Here is a 26,273-nt window from a genome sequence, read left to right on the forward strand (position 1 = left end):
TGCTGTTCTTATTCCATTTCAGGGAAGGGAACAGTGCACGATGTGTGTTTTAGGGGCTTTGTATTGCACAACTGGTTAATTAAGTAAAACTTCATTAAATCGTACTACTGGCAATACGCTCCTCTGTTTAAAATACTGTTTCCTCCACCATTCCATGAGTGGTTCATGGAGAGCTCATTTCTTAAGTTGGCGAAGACGTCGTACCTTTTATTTGACTAATGTATGACCTGAAGTTGATCCAAAAAAAAGTGATAGTGATGTCCACACTCCGAATTCCAGCCTTCAGCTCCTCTCAACATACTTACAAGGGCACAATTTCAAAGGATGCAGAGTGGACAGGCTTTGAGCTTTGCTTCCCCCCGCCCCCCCCCCTTCCAATTAGATAGGAAAGACCTGAGCTCCTGACAGTGACTCATGACTCCAAACACAATGAGACGCTATGTCAATGAGTTGACTTTATAAACTTGTGAATTTTAACTATTTGGGTTTTTTACAGATTTATACTACCCATTTAATAAAAAATATAGTGTAATATTCAATAAAATTAAATACACAAAATAAAGATTAACACTATACAAATCCTCTATAAAAGCCTTTTCCCCCCTTATAAGGCGGTTAGCAGTCTGCTTTGTTAACCTTGGGCGATGGATAATATACCTTTGGTTTGTTTGGCCATGTCACTATTGAATGTACAGTACAACTAAAACCTATTTCTGGATGGGATGTTTCACATGAAACACTGCATTTTGTACACCAAAATATGTTATATGGCTTTTCATGTTATTCATCGCTTTCATATTCTTCTTCATCACCTATGGGGTAGGACTGGATGTTGTTCTGGGTATACATTTTTGTTTTCACAGGACAGTTGTGATCCATGAGTATTGCCTAGAAGAAAACAGAGTGTGAATATTAGCATTTCTACTTAGCACCCAGCTGAGGGCTGTGCTTGACTCCACCACGCAGCCGTCTGGCTGCATCCATCCTTCAGGGATTCACCTCTCCTCCCTGAAAGAAAAACCCAAACTAATTTCAGAGTAAATTGAGTCCATAGGTCTGAGTAAGGTGCGATCTTGGCCCTAAAGGCATCACCAGCAAATTTGTATTACCTTACTGGAACCAGTATTTCAGCCCGCTTATTAAACTGAAATAGATGTGCCTGCTCTCCAGTTGCAGTAACCCACCTCTCCTGTGTTGGATCACCATCTATTAAAAGCTGAATGAATGAGCAAGAGGAGTCCTACTGCCTCAAGCTGAGCCTCCCTTCCTAGCTCCGCCTTTCCCACCCCTTTCTGTGGAGCTCCAGAAGAGCGTAACTGGGCTCTGCAGAGAGGGGTGGCCCGGATATTCTGACTTGATGCCCACGGAACGCTAAAAGTGATTATCATAGTTAGGGGCCAGCTGCAATATTATATTCTTTGGGATGAGTTTTTCCTAGGACAGAGTCTGTACTCAGAGCAATTGTGTAGCACATTTCATGTTGAATGTGATTAAGTTTGGGTTTTAATTAGTCACACAAAGTAGGGACCCTCCTTTTGACTCTTTTCAAACCCAAAAGAAAGCGTACATCAGTTTGCTACCACTAGCCACTTTGGGAATAGGAGTCACTTTGCATTTAAAGGTATTTTGTGGGGCAGCAGATGCTGGAAGGTGTTTAAGCCATGGGGAGAGATCCTGTCCCTTCCGTGATAACTGTGTTACAAGTGAAGCCCTGTCAGTGGCCAGGGAAGCACACGATAAACTACATATCTCTAGCAAACAACAGCAGCTTTTCTTTTTCCTTTCTGTTCCTCTGCCTTAGTCAATGTTAAAAAAAAAAATAAATCAGTGCAGTCTGCAAAGGTCATGACAAGGGATTAACTGGAATCTCTGGGATTCTGCAGTCCAAATATGTGCAAAACAAAAGGTCTCTGGCCTCACGTACGCCACTATTTCAGCAAGATTCATTTTTCCACCTTCTGTTCCGCTCATGCTAGTACAAAGCGTGAGCAGCATGTGCAGCAGGTTCTATTCTTACCTTCCAGAGGTGTGCCGCTGCATAGTAAGACCACGGACATGCAAAATTATATTTTCTTTTCACCCGAATAAACAACTAACCACCACATTTTGGGCCCAAGTCAACCTTGTTTGGCACGAGCAAGGATGACGCACTGGGTGGGCTAGACCTACAGGTAGTGACGGATATTGCAGAAAAGATTGGTGCTTGTTTTGCAGGATTTTCCCAGCCCTGGAATCACAATGGGGATTGTTTTGCCTTCTGACTGCACTGCCTCATAATTCCTTTGGGAGCTTCCCATCTTGCTGAACCGAGGGAACCTAGTGGGCAAAGCCAGGGATCCCCTCCTGCAGGAGGGGGGCTTTTGAGCTTGATTCAGTACAAGCCTGCAGCAACAGCAAGTCTTGCAACAGCAGAGAGGGGAACAGATAAGGGCCATTATATGAAAGGGCAAACGGAGTTGCAGAAATGGTAAAGTACAAAAGAGAGGAGAGTGGTATAGATAGGAGGGGAAATGAAGGAAAAAGACTACCAAAACCAGAGCAGGGATCTTTTTTTGTGGGGGTGACAGTCTAAGTAAACAGTGAGCAGTAGGAGAGGAGGAGTGAAACAGGAGGAGCAGTCACACTCATGGGCATCCTGGGGCAGAATAAGGACTAAACAGGGGAACTCTCCACTCAAGCTCTTGTGAAAGTAGACTTTTACATGGATTCAGAGAGCAAATGTGAACATTAATGGGGAAAAATGGGGAAAAAAGTCTGTTAAAGACTGTTAATTGCAGTTAATTTTGACTTAGGTCTATTAGCCCCTATTTTTAGGGATGTATCAGAACGTATTTGCCTGCTCTGAGACTCGTCCCTAGATACCCAGTGCGGGCTGCAGGGGACTGAGCAAGATGCTGATTTGGCCAAGTGTCGTTCTTATGCACCACACAGCAGCTGGGGAGCGCTGGCTGCTCTAGAAAGTTAAGCCACTGGCAAAGTTATATTAAAAAAATAGTCAAGATAAGACCCATGGTACAGATGGGATAAGAGAAACCATTAATTCATAAGGGCAGGTGATCTGTATGGGGAAAGAAAGAGGAGGAAAAATTATGCAAAGCACACTATAGAGGACCATGAGGAAAAAACCAGGCTGAGGCACACAAAGGAAAAAAAAAAAGAAAACAAAATTGGTCAATACAGTTCTGGCACTTCAAGGAAAACAGACATGGCTTTTATACTGACTCCACCACAGTGCATGTTGTTGCAGATGAATGTCTGCTGGACCCTGTTTTGTAATAATCAAATTTGTGACTTTGTAACATGTAACTAATAAAAAGCTTTTCTTTATACATCTTGGACATAAAAAGAAGGGGGAATTCATTCCAAAGATGATGCATGAGGGTGAAATTAACTGTGCTGGTCCCATTTTGGGGAGGTTACAGGCAAAGATTCAGAAGGAAGTTATCATTTGTTTCACTGAAAAAAACAACCAACCAAATAAACAAAAACAACAACAACAAAAAATAATAAAGAAACCATGTTATGCTCACCATTTTCTCTTCTTTGGCAGGTGGACTTCGAAGGAAAAAGCACAGGGGAGCGAAGAGGATATCCACAATCCCTATAATTGTCATGAGCCATGGAAATCCGATGGCCTTTGCAATGGCACCGCCAGCAGAGGGACCTTGTATAAATAAAAACCCTGTGCTGAAGATCACTCAGAGACAAAATTTGCAGCAGTCACTGTAAACAACAGTAATTTTATATACAAAACTCCCACTTCACAAATTGATTTGAGGACTGTAAAGACATGTTTGTAATTACGACATAAACCTTTCTGGGCTCCGTACTCCACATTCATTGAAGAAATTAGAGATGCTCCTAGGGGCATCTGTGTCACGTACTCCAGGAGGCAAGGGGTCAGTGGGGAGTTATCCCCTCACAGACTATTAGGAGCACAGCTGTGGTGTTAGTTTTAAACATTCCAAGGCCTCTTTCCTCAGGCTATCCTATGTGTGTCCAGTGTCTGACACCTTCAAGCCTCTTGTAGCTAACAAAGCTGAGCACGGTGTCACGGCAGAGGAGGGGAGGAGATGCCGAACACAATGCCCTCTGCTTTGAATTCGTGTAGAAAATGAGAACTCCTGCTCATAAAGTCTGTGAATGCCACTGGGATTCACACCTGGCATCGTAGCATATTCTCTTTTCTTAACTGTGCATTACAGGCAGGAAAAGGCTGGACTTACCTATGGCGAAGCCCATGCAAAAGGCAACATCAGCTATTGCGTACACGCTGCCATAGACTGATACGTGACGTAGATCTACGAGGTAGCCCATAATCGGCATCATGGAGGAGTCCACCATTCCTGGTCGTGAGAGAAGGAAACATATTTCAGGAAAATTTTACTTTTGTTATTCTTTTGATGTCTTGGCCAACTATGTGCTAAAAAGGGATGCAAAAGCACCTAAAAATATGTTTATTCTTAAATAAGCAAAAGATTTGTGTGAAAATAGACTGTATTTTCCATGCTTTGTATGGTCCTTACTGTGTCTGAGGTCATGCATGGACATGTGTACATGTACATCTGCCAGAGGACAAGAGAGATACGAGCGTAGCGCATATCAAGCACTGCTCAGTGCAACCACTGTCTGCACAAAGGCTCCTGTCTCACGTTACCAGCCAGGTAGCTTTCATTTAGGAGAAAGGTATTTTACATGAACTTACACGTACTGTAGACCTAAAAGACTGCATTAACCTCCAGTCAATCGAAATTATTACCGTGGTTTTAACACGCCTTTTGAGCCACACTTTCATTGCTAGCTAGAAACAGCACAAGACAGCTGACAAAACTGCTGTTTTGTAGTTGTGCCTGTAACGTCTCTCTGAACTACACAACCCTCATGTGTGAAGATGCCCCAGAACATTTGCTGACCAGCCAAGTGCTAAAAAAAAAGCCACGGTCCCCACTCCAGCCTGACTGTGTGGTCCAGCATAAGCAAGTTCACACGTATTGCTTGAAGAGGAGTACGTGCACATGGGCTTAGGAATTCCTATTTGATGAAAAAATTTAAGACTTCTCTTTTTTTCCCCTATGAAAATGTCCATTTAAATTCTTTTCCACAACAGGGAAGACTGTGGGTTTTGGGCAGTGCATCGCTTTATTTCTGAAAACAAGATATAAATTCATGGACAGTTTGAAAGATCTGTCGAAAGATTAGGTCAATGGAGCAATTCTGGACAGACTTCAGAATCCAGCCTGTCTAACAGCAGCCTGGTTCAAACCGCCTCGAGCACTGTCCTTTAATCCTTCTTGCTTTACCTACTGGTTTGGGCCACAGCTCAGGCTTCACCGCTGTCAGAGCAGAATGGCAACAAACCTAATTTTGCATGAAACTTCATATAAAATCATTTTTACATAAGCAACACACTGTAAGAAGTCATTGTAGTTTTTCTTACCAATGGCAAATCCAACTCCAAAATTTGGTGCTATGAGCCCATAAATGTTTTTAGCAAATGGTACCTATAAAGGAAATTTCAGGCAGTTAATTATGTCACATTGCATGTGCTAATGAGGGTAGTTTTCTTTTTTTAAGATAAGTTCTCCAAGTAGTTAGAGCATGCTTTGTATAGATGTGAGAGTCAGAGTTTGATCCTTGTACTGGGCTGTTTCAGACAACTGTACCATTAAATCACTGACACACTTACTATTATGAGCAAGAATAAACTGTTGAGTCACAGCTCAAAAAATGGATCATCCTCCTCCTTGCAGAGCCATTCTTCCTTAAAATAATCAAAGCACTGAAATTTGAAAGCACTCTGATCTGGAACCTATTAACTACACATTGTTTAATAAGATATCATAAAGCAGAAACTCCAGAAAATTCTCAAGGGGAAAGCACATATTTGAAGATGAACACATGAACATTTAGATGGTTTGAAAGATACATGATCTTCTACTTACGCATAAAATACTTATTCCCACGACTAGCATCCCGACTAAAGCACAAAGCCACCTATCAAAGAAGAAACATCACTCAGCGATCGGCACTACTGAGATGTTAGAGCTGATCTTGAGTGTTTCAAAGTCATAACTGAAGTGCTGAGTTATGCAATCAAAGAAATAACATGTTCAAAAAAGCCATTTTGATACTATAGAACAAACTTTAATAATTTCCACTATCAATAAACTGCCCTGGGAAACACTGGATATGGTACATGAACAGACTGGAAGATTATTAGTATTTTTAAATTAAGCATACCTTCCCATTTTGTGTGCAAGTATCCCAAAAAGATTAGTCCCAATGAGATAAGAGATACTAGCTGGAAGAAAAGCAACGCCTGAAAAATATGAACGAGATGTTTTATCAGCAAGGATTTTAGTGAAGTGTTAGAAGAAACTAATAAATTCCAGAAACCTCAATTTTGATTTGAACGCATCTAATAGAGCCTCTGTGCATAGCCCAAAGAATCAAATATCCGGTTTGTTGCAGCCTTCTCATGAAATCTTAGGACATCATCTATGAAATACAGGAGTGATGTGATGCCTTTGAAAACTTTTTCAGCATCAGCTACAAGAACTGGTATGGGAGAGGGAATGGAACAAAGCAGAAAGTTTATATCTAACTACAATAAGCTTTGGGATAGGTCAAGGAAAGCAACTCTGTTGCTTGTGTGGCTTATGGAGTGTATGCTCAGCACATGCAGCAAGCCCAGGACGGTCAGGGGTGGGTGAATCCCTCCCTGGAGGAGTGGACAGCAGGACTGCTGCTGCAGCTTTGCAAGTCACGGTCCCCCTCCCAGCCTGCGAATGTCATGAGGCCTCGTGTTAAGGCGAGTTGGTAATGCAGCAACACAGTCCTTGGTCAAGCAGCGACAAAAGCCGAGTATGTATTAACAATGTAAAGGTGAAGAAACCTTAATATCATGGTTTTGAAATTATTTAGCCAATATATTTACAGTAAAAGTTAATTTAAAAAAAAAAATTCCGTTATTGGTTTAAATTAAAAAAGCTAATTATCTGTAATGACTTGCAGATGAAGGCACCTGAGTAAATTCCCCCTGACCCTGACGGGAGGGTACCTGTTCCTGTACTCTCCCATCTCCCCCACGTCCACTCGGAAAAACATACTGTTGGGACCAGCAATTTTTTCTAGTCTTGAGGTTTCCGCTGCAGCGGCTGTAGCTGGAGCAGACGCTGCCTGCACGATGGCCAGAAACATCTCTGGTCTAAAAGCCAGTTCCAGCCTGTACTTGAGGGTTCATCCTCTCCCCCCACGTATGGCACAGGGCAGGACCCAGCCGGAGGGGAAACGTCCGAGGAAGAAGTGCTAACGGGGAGCGCTGTGTGCCACTGCCTCGGCTGCCTGGAGGGCGCCGGGGAGGGTGATGCAGGGTGTGTGAGAGCAGGGACTGCCCCTGAGGAGAAGACATGGTGTGGAAAATATCTGAGAGGCGGAGGAACAGGGTGGCTGTGCCTGACGGTGGATCCTTGCGCAATGGTGTTGAATGGTTCGTGTGTCTTGGAAGAAATAACACACGGTATTTTTCTGCTGTTCCTCTTAGATTTTGCATCTTCTTGAGAAAAACACAGCTGGGAAACGTGTCAAAACTGGGAAAGTCTGACTAATTAGCACATGCCATGACAGGCCTTCCATTTGGTCACTGTTAAATCAGGTAATTCAGATTTGGAAAGCAGCTGTGACATCATGGTACATAATCAAACCATTGCCTTTAAGTGTATATGCTCCTCATCTTTCACCAAGGCAACATAGATTTTCTCATTTCCTGCCTATCCATCTTCCATCCTATCTGATAGTCATAAGAAAAAAAATTGAGAGGTAATTTTTAGCACGGCAATATCCTGTGATTGAAATCCTTGTGGGTTACAACAGTGATACTGGGGAAACATTTTCACTTGTGTAACTGCAACTGCTTTTCTACTGCTTGGAGCTATCTTTTTATACCAAACGGTCACATACAGCAGATCTTGACAACTGTTAAAAAAAATACTGCAAAGGCTCGTTAAGTAAGACTTGCAGGTTGGGGTGTAAGCTGTGGTATATTGAAGCAGAACCGTCGTTTTCTAAGTAAGCTTTATGCACAGTAACATTAATTGATCAAATCAAGGTTCTTCGTACCTTCTTCAGATCATGCTTCAAACAGCTGGATCTCCAAATTGCCTAAGATAATAATTTGCTTAAAACCCTGCAGTTCAAGATGTAATTTAAGAGGCTTAAAAACTTTAATTAATGCTGTCAAAGCAGACAAAGCATAATAGAGTCAATTACTTACATCATTAAGGGGTAAAATTAGTCTTAATTTAAAATGGATATTTTCCTTCTAGGAACCTTTATTCAACTAAGAGATTTGTAAACCTCATTTCTGTTGCACCAGTAATATGAAACTCTTGTGAGGGAGAATGATAAACAATCTTTCTTTTTCTTTGTGAAGTTTAAAATATCTTTTTGTGTTAATTTTGCTATATTACAGGCTAGCAGTCCTTACCATGTTCAACAGTACAGCAGCACATTAAGTACTGCTACCTACGGCCACCCTAGATCTGAGTTTGCCTTAATTAGAACTAAGGTCTGTGCTTTCTATATGGTGTTGGGACACCTACATTAGCATAGGATGGTAGCTGAACATAATTTTCATGAAGGGTTTTTCTTTTTCTTTCAAATGCCATATAATGATACAAAAAATACCCTAATGAAAAGTCAGAGCAAAGAACATTTGTTGGCATTATCAAACGTGTTGTGTTTTTGATGGTAACTCTATCCTACCCCCAGGGTGATTCACGTTAACCTCCTGCACACAGTTCGACTCTCACTGGCAATTAGTCCGTTTCCTCTCTCCCTCCCTTGTTCACCTCAAAGAGAAAGTAACTGCCCCAATTTTACTCTCTAGTCCAACTTGATACATGGCACAAGTTCCCAGTTTGCCTGTGGACATTGGTTTCCCGAGACTGTGCCCCTGTTACAGGTTATAAGGTGGTCCAAGCTGGGTCTCTTCCATTGCTTTCTGCTGAATGGGATGACTAAGTAACCACTGAAAGGGTGTCAAATCTGTCAGATTCAAGGGAAAATGCTCCCCATGCCCTTGGTGGCTACACGTTAAGAAAAGTCCATCCTTCTTGTACACGTTGCCAGGAGCAGCCCTGGAAGGAGTGCGTGTTGGCATGGGCATGCTCTGCACCAAACACTGCACCTGCTGCAGATTTCTGTGGCTGCCTGCTCCTGGCAACTCAAACTAGGAACTGAGGAAGGATTCCCTCTGGCAAAAACCCCCCAAAAATTATTCTGCCCTGTTGGGCTGGCTCTGCAGCTCAACAGGCATCTTGTAGCTGGCCCAGCCAAGACTCACTGCCAGATGCGCTGCTGGGGCTCCCAAAGGAGCCAGGACAAGCACAGCGCCGTGGCTGCCTGCATCTATTTTTCCTTCAATGCCCCTTATTAGAGCCTCTATGACAGTAACATCAATCCATTGCCTGTTTTTCTTACAAACTGATGTTTGCAATTGTGCAGATATAACACTGTCAGTTTAAAAATAGTAAAAAAAAAGTTACTACCCTGAAGCCTGTATGGAGACCATCACCAACAGGATCAGAACTGAGACAGTCATTAGATAAAACACAGCAATGCAAATAATATACAGTACTTTACCAAGTTGCCATTTTTTTGAACACATGGTCTCCATCATCCAGATGGGTAATGCTGGTTCAAGCATAGCAATCGCCATGTTTGCAAAGCAGATTGACCCTTGGAGAAGGAAAAGGAGAGAAAAAAAAGTAATAATTATTTCTTTTGACTGTGAACAAAAAGCCATGCAAAGAATGGATGCTTTTACAAAAAACATTACGTTTTTCTAGTCCTATTTGTCATGCATCAAATGTTGATTAATGTTAAATAGAACAGAAAGTAGAATCACTGAAGATTAACTTTCTCTGTATTTCTGTTCTCCTAGAAATTCTACAATAAAGGTTAAGCTACTTCATAATGTGAAAGTCTGCAGTGAGCTTGATGACATTTAGAAAGTTCATGAGGTCTGACTGTTGTACAAATGATTAGCTAAAACTACAATCTTTTGGTCTTCTTCTAGTCTCCTGGGGCAAAAATGGAGCCCTGTTGTGTAAGAGGCACAGGCTCTGACCCTATGCCTCCATCATCTGAGAACGACTACAGTGAGATGTGGAGGTCTCGAGCCTAAAAATACCACAAGACAACCACAAAGATGTCTATCCTCTACGAAAGGGAATTTTGCATAGCGATCCTATAGCTACCAGCCAGGAAGCCCATGCAGCAAAGCATGGGTCTGGCTGAGCTTGCCCAGCCCTGTGAATTTCAAATGCTTCCAAATCTCTTTTGAATTTCTGGACCTTTAGTCACCCAGACGCAAAGGATACCAAGTGGTGGAAGTGCTGATTCAGTCTTGCCCGCCGGCTCAGCTCTGCCCTATGCCACTGCCTGCAGATCCAGACTCCAGTGGGTTTGTGTCAAGCTCGTCTATCCTCAGCAGTGCACTTCAGCTTTAGTGCAGGGAGTATTAAACCCCATGGTATTTCTTTGGATTCAAGATGCCTTTTCTGCTTACTGAAAAGAACCTGAGGCAGTCAAAGCCTAATGCAGGGCAACGGGACACGTGCCCTCTGCTAATCCCTTGCAAAATGACTTTCAGGGGAGTTTTGGAAGTTACTAGAAGTGACAACCTCACACTTGTGTTCCCACTTCTCTTCCTAATATTTATAGTCTGTGAAATTTAGGAAAGTGTTCTAGGCTCTTACAGTCATCTACCATCTAAATTTTACTTATAAAAAATAAGCTTAATTTGTCTGAGGTCAGAGAAATATTATTTCTCCTGGAACAAGTTCCTCATCATACCATTCAAAACAGAATGAGCACTGATGTCATTCTTTGTTCAAATCTGTCAGAATACATTAGACTGCGTATCCACAGTTCCTAAAATGCACTTCCAGGCTAGCTGTCTCACTCCCTTCCCGCGGCAAGGAGCAACAGTTCATCACTGCTTTACCCTACAGATGAAAGGTTAGATCTGAAGCTTCCACTCTGCTGCAAGCTCCCACTAGCGTAGTGTCTGTAAGGAGCCCCAGTTAAACACCGCAGGGCTGTCCTCTTCCGAGCCAAAATCAGCCACACTCGAGCAGCTTCCTTGATGCTGGAAAAACATTTCAGGCCACACAAAGTGCAGGGCCATTCTAACAGAGGCAAAGGTCTTATTCCACTCTTAAACTTCACAAAGAAATGAGAAATAGGTGTGCATGCACACATGTATTGCATCTATTTCTCATTAGGTCAGGAAACAACACCAGAGCTTACCAAAGCAGTCGGGTACATGGTGACAAAGGTACTTCAGATCTTGAGGATGTGCCCCAAAAGAAAAGTGAGAGCCTGAGCTGGTACTCTGCAAACTCAGGGCGAAGTCCAATAAAGACTGTGCTACCTTAGCGAAGCTCCCCCAAAAGAAGATGAAATCTATTTTTCCCTCTGTCTTGCGTGGAGCTGACCTCTCTTTAGAGGGCCATATCTCAAAGGCATAAATCCTACACGATTTCTTCTTTAAATTAGGTTAAACACCCTACTTTGGCCAGAAGGTGTGAAACTGCAGCCTTCCAGCCAGATCCCATCTCTGCAGCTGAGAACCTCTGCAGCTTTTGGCAGAGTGCCGTAGACATTTTTCTGTGAAAAAGCAGGTACTCAGTGAAAAGCTGTCACACACCTTCTCAGGAACCCATGTGCTTATGATGACATCTGCCTCGATTCTGGTTTTTGGATCTGATAATTTAAACTAACTTGTCTGCCAATGCAACTTTGTGACCACCTAAAGTTTCATTAATCCCCATCAGTGAGCCCTGGCTGTGAGAACGCAGTTGACTTCATTCACTGAGCTCCTACCAGCAGTGACAAAAAATGTCAGTAACGTTTCTTTTGCCTGGGTCAGTGACTACTAATGGCACAGACTTTGAAACATCGCCCCTGACTCAATCCATATAGGAGGCAGAGTCTGTGTTTGCTCCTATTTCCCTTCTCCTGCAGAGGTTTTCATGTCAGCTTGTCATATCATCTGCCCCTCCGGTGCCCACATCTTTATGACCACCTCACTGTGACTGGTGAGCGCATGTTCAGCTGCAGTGGCCACAGCATGTCCTGCAAAAGCTATTGCTGGCACTGAAGGCAACCAGACATCAGGACTGGCCGTAGGGACTGAGATATACAGTGAATGAGTGAGAGCACTGGCCTCCTCTCTGTCGTGACAATCACTAACTGACAGGCAATATGGGTTATCAAGGGAAAAAGTCACTCTTTCAGAAAGAAGAGTTCAGGACACCTTGTGTTAAAGAGTAATATTGTGTTATAGTTAAGCCAAATTGGTTAGAAAGTGCTTGTACTTTGATAATACAAACAATTATGACTCAAGTGTATGACGCACACTCAGGAGATTGAATCTGAATTTATATCATGAAATTAGTGTACCTAAATCGAGAGTGCAAAAAGCACTTCAACTGCTAGTCCGTTCACAGCATGCCTAAAGTTTAAATTACCAGGCTTTTACTTGTGGTTAACAAATCAGCCCACTAGAGATGCAGTCAGTTTTTTAATGAGGTAGATAACTGCCTTAAAAGCCATTCAAAAACCTCTAATCTCCCTGAGCAGTGCAGACCCAATGGGACTTTTAACCTTCCTCTCTCTAATCGTTCTATCGGAACATCATACACGGTGTGGGACATTCACATTCACAGCATCCTTGTGAAGCAGAAGATATTATCCTGGCTTAGACATTGAGAAATGTGGCATGATGCCTTGACTGATTGTGTCAAGGTGTCACAGCAGAGAGCTGACTCTGCCGTCCCAACCAACCGCTTACCCACCCTTCCCTGTTAGTATCAGAATCAGAAGTTCCCGTCTTAGAAACTCGAACTCCTTGGGGTAAGGGAGAGCAAACGAAACTTTCAGAACCTTTTCGCTGCAAAAAGCAACCATTTCCCAACAGAAGCAATTAGCATTTAAACTGTATTCCTGGTGAATCAAGAAATCTGCCTTCGGACTGATGTGCACTGATAGGCCAGAAAAACAGGCTGAATTTCTAGTTGGTATTTGGCATTCAGCTCTGAAAAAAAATGTGCAAGGGAAACAAAGCACAGGGAGAAGAGGCTGAGGTTAGAGAATGTCAACATCATCCATGCTGTCAAAGTCCTGGGCAGTCTGTCCCTGGAGGCAGAGACCCTGGGTGCTGTACCTAACCCTGCCATTAACCCGTGGGAGGGACTTTCGCAGATCATGGGCACTGGTGCTTGGTGGGAGCAGGACAGGTCACCGAGAGCAGTTGTAAAGAGCAGGAGGGATCAGAACAGAGAGGGTCTTTACTTTTCTACCCATCTGTACCCCCTTCCTTTCCCTTCATCTGATCATGCCCAGCCACTGTGGATCACAGATGGGAAGGGGAAACAGGAGGCACTGGCAGTGCCTGCAGGCACGTGAAGGGAAGCAAGAGGCACAAACAGACAGGGCAGTAAAGTTAAGGTCTCTCTGACATGCACTGTCCTTATTCCAGGCTACTCAGTCCTGAATCTCGTCACTGCTTTGCTGTTCTGAGACTCTTTGTGCAGCCCTGCTTTAGAGAGCCCCGAAACATCAGCTGAAACAGCTTCAGTGAAGAGAATAGCTGCACAAATTGAATGCCATGCAAGTGTGTTAGAAAATGGGAACAAAATCCATCCCTGCTCTTTGCAGACATGGGATGTGGTCAAAATAGTGGGATCTACAGTCTCTGGTACCTTTCCCTCAGCTAAGACTAGTTTGGCATGAGCAGCTAAGTCTTAGTCAAGCTCTCCTTGAAATCAGTCCCCTGGTCATATTGTGTGGTTTAAACCACAGTTCTGCCACAGATCAGACCTTGGCAGGGATCACATTCTTCTCCAGAAATCTAGTTCATATACTACATGAACCTGTCCTTGCAGCACCTGCTTTAAGCACTGTAGGAGACAAGGTACTGAATTAGATGAATGATAGATCTGATCTCTTATGACAGGTACTGTCTTTGCTACTCTCTTCCCTCAAATACTTTTATTCTATGAAAAAGTCTTTTAGTTCTCCGAGAATTTCTCAAACAAAAGTGTTTGTGTAAGTTTAGTCACAGATTCACAGTCTCTAGTCAAAGAGCTAGGGTAATCGTCGTTCCCTAAGACCACTAAGAAACACTGAAATCAAATAGCGCCTGGAAGAATTGCTTTCTTGGACAAGCAGGTTGGGATTTAGGAACAAAACTGTAAAATTTATGATCTCTTTTCAGATATTTTATGAAAATAAAAAAGGCCCAGGCTTAATTACAGACTTCAGAATAAACGTTCAACAAAATGCAACGCAAAAAGGCAAACTTCCCTTGAGACAGAAAGACTCATTAGACGAACAATACATTCACCGTTCAACCCAGACCTTTTCTGAGATGTAATCCACACTCTAGAGACTGAACTCACTTCCTTTTCAAACAAAACCAAAGCTTAGTGTTATTCCCTACTCCTGCCTGCGATGTGCTGGCAATCCCTCTCTCTGAAAGCCTTGGCCCTATTCACTTGCCTCACAGAAAGTTTCACGGCCACATCTCACTGCCTTAGCAAGCAACTGAAAGTCATTAGTGTCCTCTCAGCTGGAAAGACACTTACTTTTCAAACTTTCTGCCTGTTACTTTTCTGCTGATATATTCATCCTGTATTATCAACAGGTTCTTTGAGCTTTATGTAAATGAAGCCAGCAAATGGCAAAATTGTTAAACCAGCTCAGCCTAATGTGTTCCAGGATGCCAGGTGTAACACCAACGGTTTGTTTAAAGAAAAAAAAAGGGATCTGGTACCTGCTGCAATAATGATATATGGGTCCTTCAAAAGTGTCAGTAATGGTGTCCCCTTCTGACTCTGTGGAACAAAAGTTTGGGATTAGGAAAGGCAAAGTGTCATCCATCGCCTAGAGTGTTTTACCTTAATACTTACTTCTGCCTGTGCTCTGGATGGCTGCAGCACAAATAATTGAACAGCTGTGAAAAGAAATCAACACTGTAACGTTTCTTAGAAGAAGGGTGTTAGATGGTAGTTAAATGAAAGGGATGTGCTACCTGGTGATACTGAATCTTCGTATTTACTGACCTCCATCTAACAGAGCTAGTGCTGCCAGCACCAGGAAAGGAGAACTCTTCCCCACAAACTCATACATGACACTCCCAAAAGGTGGGCCCACTGCCAGGGAGAAAGAAAGGACACAGTTGTGAAGCCACATCTCTGATTCTGAACAAACATCCTCTGCAAGCCTTTGGGCATCCTGCTATTGGCACTCAGCGACAAAAAAGCTCAATTTAAAAAAACCCCAACAAACCAAACACAAAGTTCATTGATCATGACAATAACCATATTCTTCACTCCCAAAAATACTCTTCCATGGAAACTAAACACAAACATCTCAGAGATTGTTGTCCAACGTATGTATCTGCCTAAGAAATGTGCTTCTGTGGGAAAAACTATTCTTAACATGCACCATGAATCTAATCTGGAGATGGCACAAGAACATCGCACTTGATGAGCCTCTTCTGCTGCTTTCATAGATCACAAGTCCATGCCAAGGTCTGAAGGAGAAGGCTGGGGGGTGGTTTCTTTTGCCTGCAGAGCCTCCGTCTCACTGACCTAATACTCCCATAGCAAGGCCTCCTAGTGCAATTCCCATTGCGTTGCCTCTCTCTTCGTCATCTGTATACACACTGGCAAGCATACCCATCCCTAAAAAAAAATAAAAATAAAAATTTAAAAAGCACAAGACAAATGTAGGCAGCTGTGTATTATCGTTTATATTTGCCAGCCCTACTAAACATCATACAGACAGGACAGCAGGTATCTCTATATAAATACAAATATATATATATATATATTTATATATAATCTCCACATGGAATTCACCTTGAAGCAAAAAAGAGGTTTGGCAAATGTAAATGGTCTCTGAGACCATGGTCTATTATTCAGTATTAGTCAGATAATTTAATGATGCCCTCATTTGTTAGGTTCTTTGTCTGTGTCTTTTTCACAGAAGATACTTCTCAAGTAGGTGAAACAAGCATTCACTACTTATGATTTATACTTTGAGCACTTAACACAAAGGTCTGGTGACCACTCCCGGCTGTAACTGTGGTCAGTGCTAGCTGTGCTCTGGGCATGAGGCGTTATGCAGAGCTGATTACTTTGAAAATGAGTATTTCAAGTTCAGCATCCAAAATTAAAGGATTCTTTGACCTTCATCTTCACGTGCCTCCCTTCTGCATTTGATGATGAGCCTTCATTTCACAAAAGGAAACATGAAACCAAATTTATATGTTTTCTGTGAATCGTTCAGACACTGTAGAGGTAAGTGGTGCAGAAGAGTCCTCATAGAAACAAATAATTCTGTTTTCAAGTCAATGTTTAAGTTGGACTCAGTAAAAAGGGTCCACAGCTATACAGTGAGCCAGAAAAAGAAAACAGAATGTTGCATGATAGATCATTAAGTGAATACCATCCATCATGTGCACCAAAAGAGCAGAGATCCTGTGCAGATGAACATGTTTGGAGAATTGTGGATGACGTCAAACTGTTTGCATGAACAGTTGAAGGGCAAGCTAGAGAATGATATCAGAATTCACAATGCATTTGTGAGACTTGAAGAAATACTCTGGGAAAAAATAGGAGGCAATACAAAGAAGACAACACTAAGTTTTTCTCTTAGGTAGGAAAGATTACAATCAGAAATGCAGCAGGGGTAAACAACTGATCTGCAGCAGTACTACACAAATCTTCCTTTGCCTGTGAGATACGTGAAGTGACTCTCACTGCTGTTTGCTCTTGTATAGAGTCAGAGTTTCTTCTGAGTGCTGGGTCCAGTTTTGGTGCGGGACAGGAAGAAATGTGGAGGTGACTGGAGACTACCCAGAGAAGAGCAATGAGGATGAGCAAAGGCTTAGACAAATACCTGTGAGGGACAACTGCAGGACTTTCTATTTAAAACCAGAGAAGAGAAAAACTATGTGAGATGTGATAATAGACTTGCAATATGAAAAAGAGCCACAATGATAAAGAAAAGAACCTGTTCTTCATGTTCTCTCAACTGTGGGAAGCAGAAATGAGTTTACGTGACAGTAAGGAGGATTTAGATGAGACGTCAGAAAAAACTTCCTGATGGTAGAGGTACTTAAGCACAAAGCTAGATGCTGAGGGCATTTCTGGAGGCTTCTGAGAACATGCCTGTCAAGTATGCATGAGGAACGACAGATACAAAGCTGATCCTGCCTTCAGGAAGGGGGTGGACTAGATGGTTTCTCAGCCTTTTCTGCTCTATTTTGTAGGTTGTTTGTGAAAAAAAGTCACGTATTTGTCTAAGAGCCCAATCTCAAGGTTCGCACTTGCACAGGGACTGGTCTAAAGCTGAACAATAATTTTGATTCTGACATGCCTTCCTTTTGGAAATCTTGACTTGTAACCTTAACTGGTACAAGGAGAAAAAAATGGATTTTCTTGTCTCTACCCCTCCTGCTTGTCTTTGCCTTCCCCATCCCTGGCTCCTCATCCCAGCCCTTGCCTGCTCCCTTAGCCCCATCCCCACTGCTCCCACTGCTCATCCAGGCTTAAATATCTCTATTTAGTGCTTGTTGTGCAGCTTCAAACCTATCTTAGCCATAAGGTGCCTCTTGCTCCCAGTTTGAATGCTCGGTCTGGGACGTTGCGTCTCCCCAGCTGGCCCAAGCAGCGCTGCCCAGATATGGGCTGGAGCAAAATCCCTGCAAAAGGAACGTAGGAGGAATCCAGCTGCCAAATTCTTGATCAGTTTCTATGGAGTGCGTGTGAACCCTGGTTATAGGCCACCCCAACTTGGAAGGGGAATTTTCCTGAAGAAGCCAAAAGACACATTCTCGACAAAAAGCTCTCTTCACCTCCCCTCCCAAACCAAATTTATGTTCCTGCTGCCGTCACGGGAAATTTTTCAAATGAAAGATTGTGAAATGTTCTAACATTAACAAATCGTATTTTCTCCAGTCTCAGAAATGGTTGAACAGTTTGGGCTGAAAACCCGTGCTCCATTTCACCTACTCATTTAAAACTTACAGCCTTGTATTGGAAATCTGGTACAGGTGACCTGAGTCCAAACTGGCAGATAGCATGGTAAGTCCTTGAAAACAACATTTTATAACAGAAATTTCAGTAACAGACAGAGCTGCTATCCCTACTATAAGAAGTACCAACATAAGTTCCTGATGACCTTTAAAATGGCTAAAAATGAATTTAAAATATTGAAGATGCACATGCAGAAATCCCAGGGAGAGTGAAGTTCATTTAGTGCTCTACCTTACCACAACCCAAATACCAAGGAAGTCTGAAAAGACATTTGCTTTTGAGTTACTTTATATGAAAGGGACAGAAAAAATGTGGAATTGATTTAATTGAATATTTTTGTATTAATTACTGAAACTGCAGACAAAATACAATACAGAAAATTACTAAAAATGACAGCATCGGTGATCTGTATTTTGCTCTGTCATCTCTCCCCTTACCAGCCACCGAAGAACAAGAGGAACCCACTCCTTGAAGGGACCTGGCAATAAACAGTGATGTGTAGCTTCCAGAGAAGGCAAACACTACAGAAAAAACAGAGGTGAATTTTTTTAAATTAGGTTAACTCTAACTAGATTAAAAAGTTAGATTTCTTTAAACTATCACAAAAACTTCACGCAATTTAGTCAAGTGTTTACAGTGACTTCTGCCACTTTCAATGCTAACAGCATTATTTTCCTTTATTGCATTTAGATGTGTCAGTGTTGAATTGCTCTCAGGTGTCTAAGCCTCCTGGTAAGACAGAATGCAAGCGTACAAGCAGTTTTAACTAATTACTTAGGATTTGATTACATCCTGCTCTGATTCAGCTGCACGCAGAAGGAGCAATAAGACCTTTCTTTCCAGCCTTGCCTCCCCACGCTGCTTCATTTAAGGCTGCCCAGTCTGAGGCTCCAGGCGTTCAGGGAAAGCAGGATTTAACACACACACACACGCCCCTGCACGCATGCACACACTGATGTTTCCTCCAGTAAGTAGATGGGTGGAGAGAGGTTTTTACCCCGGTGTTGCCAGCTTTGCAATAGATGCTGTGCAGCACAGCTGGCTGAAGGTGCAGGGAAGCCAGCTCCACCAGTTCAAGGGCTGTAGCAAGTTCCTGATCCTCCCAACAGCAGCCCACCAGAGAAACTGCACATGAGGAGGTGACTCTCTATCTCTCCCCAAGTGATTTTACCCCAGGCTCCACTCTGCCTTTTGGGATTGAGCCCCTGGGTGCTGCACTCATCAGTCCAGCCAAATTCCCATCCACAACACTGGAAAGGAAGAGTGTCCCAGAAACCCAAGCACATCTCTGCGGGTAGAGCTTGTGTCATGATCAGTGTCAATAAATCTACAGTGAGTTTTTAAAAACTTTTTTCAGCTTCTCTCTGTTGGCCACCTAAGGAACTTTGCCAGACAGGTTACAGCTGGGGGAAGCTGTTATGCACCAACTAAATACAAGACCCACGTACACTTCTCCCGACCACCCTGTGGCATTGTGCCTCTCGGGCTTTCCACCAGTCTTACAAAAATCCCTGCTTGTGCAGAGAGAGAAAAATAAAGGAAGAAAGGAAAAATAAAGAAAAAGAAGAAAAGAAAAAGAAGAAAAGAAAAAGAGAGAAGAACAATAAGTGAAGGATGTCAACAGATCAACAGTACCCCCTCTGCCATGAATTAGGCTCACTACTCTTATCTCCGTCCCAACCACAATTTGTCTAACATGTTCTGAAAATGCAGAGTTGTCAGTGACCGTGAGACCAGGTAATCTTCTCCAGCACTTCAGTGCCCTTGATGATACCATTTAAAGCTTGTTATTCTTTCTCTTATGTACAGCAGACATGGAAAACTTTATTCCCTTCCTTTTTGTCAAAGACTCCAATACATCTTACATCTGCCTTCTGAAGCAAACCTCGGTTCTTTCACTGTTCCTCACAGGCTTCTAATGATACTTGATGTTCTCCTCTGTACTCTTTCCAGCCGGTCCACAACTTTAAGTGCCATGCCAAAACTGAATGTAAAACAGCAGCTGAAGCCTTATCAATGCCATTAGAGCATACAAATTATCTCAGCTGACTTGCAGGCTGTGCTCCTGTTTGCACATCCCGCAGCGATGTTTAAGCAATGCTATGATACTGTTGACTCATCTTCCACTCATGAGCCACTGCAGTCTCACGATCTTTCTGATAAGCCCCGACCATAGCTAGTTGTTAAGGATCCTTGCAAGATAGCCCTCTTATGGCTATCTGTTTAAAACTGTCTGAGCACCACTTCAGATTACAAGCACCTGAGAGAAAGATTCAGCTAAGGAAGAGACCCACCGAGGTGGGATGGAAGGTCATGAATTCCTTAGAGCGTGTTCATAAGAGCATACTTGTCAAATCTTAGTGCCATCATCCACAGGGAGCAGCCACCTTGGAAATCAGTCCCTCTACATCAGCAAGAAGAATTCCTAGTGGTAATTATTATAGATAATTTATTTAAAAGTTGCATCTGGGCCAGACCAAATGAGATGTGGACACTTACTGATTGTTGACACAAACATGATGCAGAAGCCAGCAAACAGTGGAATCTGGTAGCCTATTCTGGAAAACAAAACAAACATTCACATTTCTGGGATCGTGTCACTGACATTTAGAGTTAGACTTACTATTATGAGTGCACACACCACAAAAACTCAACCTGTAGTTCCTTGGTAGGCTTTGAACTGTTTATTGTGAACCACATGATCAAATTTGTCCCTGTTACAAATGCCTTTCATCTGGCACAGCAGACTTTGTATCTGAAATCCCTGGAAGGAATCCTTCTCTAATTAGAATCTGATTGCCCTATTCTCATTCCACCATAGTTGTTCCAAATAAAGTCCCTCTGGGCCTCCATGGGGCTGCCAAGGTTATGAGAGGGGAAGATTTGAGTGAGCATGCCGAACTTTGAAATATCCCGGTAGTGTTTCAGGGCTCATCTGTTTCCATCCTCATGAGACAATGACTATAATGAGGCCTTTTTATGGGAAAAATTTGTCATCAGCTTTGTTGGGAGTTCTGCCTCAGCCAGGAGCACTGGAAGAGTCCCAAGGAGCCTGAGAATAGTATTTTTTCTTTCCATGGGTTTAGGAGTAAAAATGGAGTTGATCAAAGCTTATTTCATCAGCCCATTTCTTCATTAGGACTCTGAACAACCTGTAGAAATACCTCGTTGAAATTTGCTTCTGCTACAAGTGCACTGAATTAAAATTCAGGTATTGGCATGAAGAAAAATGCCGTTCAAATTGGCTCCCACATTCACGTTTCCACTAGATCAGAGACATGAGCTGTGAGATCTTCCATAAACATTAATGAGTTAAACAAGGAGAAGGGCTAGCTTACTGGTTCTAAATTTCAAGGCCAAGTTGGATGCGGCTTTGAGCAATCTGGTCTACTGGAAGGTGTACCTGCCCATGGCAGGGATTTGGAACTAGGTGATTTTTAAGGTCCCTTCCAACCCAAACCATTCTATGGTTCTAAATGATAGCCTATCAAGCTACAGCAGATTTCAGTTCTTCCAACAGGCTTCCTACACTTGGAAAGTTTCTGGTGGTTGAAGGCTGTAAGAAAATGAGTATTTTGGAAGTCACTTTTAATGCTCAGCGTAATACCGTTCTTAATTTTTGCAGTTACAGATATTGTTCTTCATTTATCTTGGACAAACAGAGTCACAGCAAGGTGTGAAGCAATACGTAGCAGAGGGTGATGAGAGCAGAACTGGAGAAGAGCTCGGTCCTACTCTTGCTACCCAGCAGATCATGATGCTTATCATAATATACCGAGGTCTAACACATATTTTCCTCCACACAGAAATTAATCATTTCAGAACTAGATTCTGTATGGGCACAGCTAGCCCTTTCAGCCAAAGTCTGCATTGCCAGTGATCCATCATACAAGCAGATGCAAAGGTATACAAGTCAGCATAGGACATGCATTTGTGCTGAATTTAACAAGTCGTTATAATCCTCTGAATAGCTAAAAATTGCCTGGAGCTTCACCCACGATTTGGAGATGCACGATTCTGGTGTGCTGCCCCTGCACAAGACTGCTGAACCTCTAGAAGCCATGGTTGCTCTTGCTCAAGGGATGGTCTTACCCACATCCAGCTGACATTTAGTTAGATACGAAGATTGTCCTTTCCTGCATATTCTTAGCAAACCCTGCCTCCTCCTGAAATAGCAGCACTAATTAGTTGGCAGTTGTGGTACCACAAATGTCTAATCTGCAGCTACACTTCCTGATCTGTCCGACCGATATTAGAGAGCACAGACTGGGAGGTTTTGCTGAACAATTACATTATACAATATAAATAATCACAAAAAGGAGAGTGACTAACTGTTACAACCGTCTATTCAGTGATTCTGTCCCTTAGTCCTGGGCCATTCGTGTTCTTGCCATGTGAAACCTGTGAATATGCAGTTTCTACCTCTTGGCCATGACCTGGCATACTCCATCACATTTATCTCTACATTTTGTTCCTCTGCATGCATGCAACAAAAAAGAATAGTACAGCCTGTCTTCTCTCTTCTTTTTTCTTGTTACCACGCTCAAACAGGCAATTTTCTTGGGTGTTCCTTTCAAAACCTTCCAACAGAATCTGAAGCAGAGTCCAGCATGTTTCACTAAGGCTACCTGCAGCTAAAGGGACTTCCCAGAAGCTTTTCTGACCTCTGCAAAAGCTGGAGTCATTAGGTGAAAGAGGGAGAGCAAAAGCTGCCACTGATGAAGAATGCCTAAATCACCCTGTTTCAGTCCCACGCTGGCCCCAAAATTGCAGGATTGTTTGGAAGTGGATTATACCCATTAACAAGGTTACCCTACAATAAGACAACCAAGTGATGGGTCCTGTGCAGCAGTAAAATAAAGGTTACACTGACCAGGTTAGTAGCTGTGGATGATTAGAGCCTAATGATCTGTCCATTACAGTACTGGAAATCCATTGATTTCAACCATGTCGTTCCACAGCTACACTGGTACCACTGTGAGCACCCCTTGTCGAGTCTGTCCTGGTTGGCAGTCTGGCTGTTGTCTTTACTGCCAGTGAAGACCAGAGAGGACGTATGGCAAGAAGAATATTTTCCTTGAGGTTATGAACCAACGAACTGCTGAATGTGTGTGAAGGTAAGGAAGAACGTGCAGGGTCAGCAGGGGCAGGGAGCATGGTCGGTGCACCCTCCACCTCCATGCTCTGTGCTGTAGCACAGGGTGGCAGAGGGGCTTTGTCCAACCTGCAGAACTGGTCATTTCAATCACCTGCCAAAACTGAAAGGAAAGCTTACGTAGGAACTGAACTGTAACTACGTAGTTACAAATGCTACTTATTTCTTTGCCTCATTCTTTGCTTGTACCATGGTCCTGGCCACTCTCTCTCTCAGAAGCTAAAATCTGCAAATGACGATGATGTAAGTAACTTCATTTTTAATGATTTTTGAAGCCAATATGGGTAAGCATGAAGTTAAGACCACATATATTTTTCAGACTAATAAATAAAGGGAGAGAAAGACATGGCAGGGGAGACATCGTTGCCTCTAGTGGATTGTGGGGCTAGCACAGCTGGGCTCACAGCTGCATTCCTAGCACTTGGTAAGAGCAAAAAAAATAAAGGAGCACATCAGCTATAGAAAGCACAGCAGCTTTTTGCTCATACTCTTCACTGGAAAGGATTAAGCAGAGCCTTCAGTCTCTGCTTGCCAGTACATCCTCCTCACAAAGTGTCCTGTATCGAGTGCTGTGCTATTTCTATAGTTTCTTAACAATTTCACCACAAGGAAAGGCATCTGAGCCATAGAATCTTGTCAGCCCTTCCCTGAGGCCATGCCACCTATGGCAAAGCCATCAACTACTGTTTCCTCTGCTAGGACTTTGTTAGACCAAGGGTAAATTGTGCTGTTTCACAAATTGCAAACCAGTTCACAAAGCCAGCTGTGTGTTTTGTCTGCTACTCCATGGAAAGAGCTGGGCTTTAAAGATGAAATATTTTTAGCAGAACTTACTTCTTGAATGAAATCAATTTTGAAATTTATTTTTAAAAATCTATACCTCCAGTAGTTATAGAAAAAGGGAAAAACGGTCTACAAAACTTCAGAAAACCTAAAATAAAGTTATTATTGGCACAGACACCAATGAATGGCACATCCTGTTGCATCCTGTAAAAACTCAAGCACTCAAAGCCAGTGCCTACTGAAAGCCAGTAACTTCATACTCGATTAATAAGCTAAACTGCTCTTGAACAACTGTATTTGATTGAAAAATAAAAAAGACAAACACAGCATGTTTGAAAAAGAAACTTACTGGGCATCTTAACAAACTGTGTGCACGCTGATCTTGAACTAAGCAATCAGTTCTCCTTAAGCTGTGATATTTTGCTGAAATTTTGCAAAAGTAGTAACGGCAATAACAATTATCACTAAAGAGCTTATCAGTGGTAAGGAAGAGTCTTTACAATGATAACTCAGATATTTTCTGTTTCGTTTATAATAATCACAATTTTCACACTGCTTTTTAACTGATTATATACATTGTTATTAGGAAATGTCAACTTGAGGGGGATTTTTTGCCAATTACTTTTACAGTTAATTGATAAATGTGTTAACTGGTATTTTCCACTAAACATTTCTCAGAAGAAAGGCAGATACTGGTACCAAGATACAAATAATGCATGAAAGAAAACCAGTAATCTTTAAATCTAATTTAGGGCCACTTTGCCACTAAGGCACTCATTTCTGCTGTATGAGAGAAGAATCTGTCTCACAGGACACTGGGATGATGTGCTCCTTGATCTTGGTTTTTCTTCTTACACTTGTTGGGCATCTGAGCTTGCAAACCTGCCCCTGTGATTGCAGGCACAGACTTGGCCCCATGCAAAAAAACCCCTTTTGGACGTTTCCAGGAGGAAATCTCAGCTTACAGCGCTAATGTTCACACGGGTGTGTTGCCAACCCTGCTCCTAACAGCAAAGGGAGATGCTCCAAGAACATCTACTGCCCCATTGCCAAACCTAAGGATGTATCCCGTGTGTCGTGACAGCCAGCTCCAGGTAAAAGGTGTTGCCCCGTGCCTTGGCACTGGCAGCACCAGGCTCCGGTCCTCAGATGCATAGGCACATGGAGAGGCATCGGCAAGGACGCTCACCCTCTTCCTTAGGCAGATGTCTACCAAAGAAAGAGCAGAGATTGTATCTACAGTATGACGTAACTGTGCTATTCAAAACGTGGGGCGGATTATTGCCTTTCTCCTGGAAATGGCGACGCTAACAGAGAAAAGTAAATATCAATAGGGCAATAATTTAGACATTTAGGAAAACCTAGAAGAATGCCTAAAGAACTGTTGTGAAAATACTATTTGATGTTACGTTACTTTGCCAGTGGATGAGCTATCATATCCTCACAAAACAATACACAAAATTCGGGTTTTCTTCCTCAACTTGCAGCAATATTTGTGTAAAAGCAATTCTGCAAAGGCGTGCTTGTATCTGTCTAGGTGGTATGCAGTAGGAGACAAGGTGAAATGAGAGAAAAATGAAACTGTCTCTCATCTAAAGCTTTTGTGTTTAGATCGCTTTTGCAGATTGAACACAGGTTTTGAATTCATAGCACTGTGAGTCAAACCACTGCCTAGCCCTCAGCTGGATACTCTTCTATCAGACTGAAATTAAATACTCAGATAATATATATGTATATAAGCTGTAAAACCTGAGAAAGGTAGTTTTGGCTTCAAAACCTAAATATCTAGCACTGAAGTGTCTTGGTTATTTTGGGTATTGTCACATATGACGGGCATCAACTGCTTAAACAGAAGTGTTTTACAAAGAAAAATTTCTGCCACGTATTATTTTCTGAAAGGAAAAATCATTCTTTAGAAGAAATATGAAAATTAGTGACCCGACTAAATACAATTTCAGGTTTATTTCCTGCAGAGATTGATCTCATACTCTGTTTAGGAGGACTGCAGCTGCTTCTGTGGGGAACAGTTACACAAAATGCTAACAATAAAATCAATTTAATTATTAACATAAAAATGTAAATGATATTATAAATACATTTTAATCTCCATATAAACATAATTAGTGTTCGGATTTGGGGGGTGGGGTGCGGTTTGAAGTCATTGATATCGGTGCTTATACCCTCGATCAAACCCTTGGCTCAAACAGATCTTCTATAAAGCA

At 42.4% G+C, this 26,273-nt stretch overlaps 1 protein-coding gene across 1 annotated transcript in view; it reads right to left on the minus strand.

Annotated features, from left to right (window-relative positions):
• Window positions 1-496: 496 nt before the first annotated feature.
• The window catches only part of SLC18A2 (solute carrier family 18 member A2), a 28,682-nt gene continuing 2,905 nt past the window's right edge, over window positions 497-26,273 (minus strand). The window contains exons 3-15 of the mRNA XM_086466446.1: window positions 20,613-20,671; window positions 18,551-18,634; window positions 15,663-15,755; window positions 15,132-15,221; window positions 14,979-15,022; window positions 14,843-14,903; window positions 9,643-9,738; window positions 6,241-6,319; window positions 5,943-5,994; window positions 5,438-5,501; window positions 4,227-4,346; window positions 3,531-3,664; window positions 497-888 (exon numbers count right to left, since the gene is read on the minus strand). Coding sequence (XP_086322572.1) covers window positions 781-888; window positions 3,531-3,664; window positions 4,227-4,346; window positions 5,438-5,501; window positions 5,943-5,994; window positions 6,241-6,319; window positions 9,643-9,738; window positions 14,843-14,903; window positions 14,979-15,022; window positions 15,132-15,221; window positions 15,663-15,755; window positions 18,551-18,634; window positions 20,613-20,671 — 1,084 coding nt within the window. The 3' untranslated portion in view covers window positions 497-780. The remainder of the gene's footprint in view (window positions 889-3,530; window positions 3,665-4,226; window positions 4,347-5,437; window positions 5,502-5,942; window positions 5,995-6,240; window positions 6,320-9,642; window positions 9,739-14,842; window positions 14,904-14,978; window positions 15,023-15,131; window positions 15,222-15,662; window positions 15,756-18,550; window positions 18,635-20,612; window positions 20,672-26,273) is intronic.

This window comes from Leptosomus discolor, chromosome 6 (genome assembly GCF_034619465.1).
Source record: "Leptosomus discolor isolate bLepDis1 chromosome 6, bLepDis1.hap2, whole genome shotgun sequence".
Lineage (NCBI taxonomy): Eukaryota > Metazoa > Chordata > Aves > Leptosomiformes > Leptosomidae > Leptosomus > Leptosomus discolor.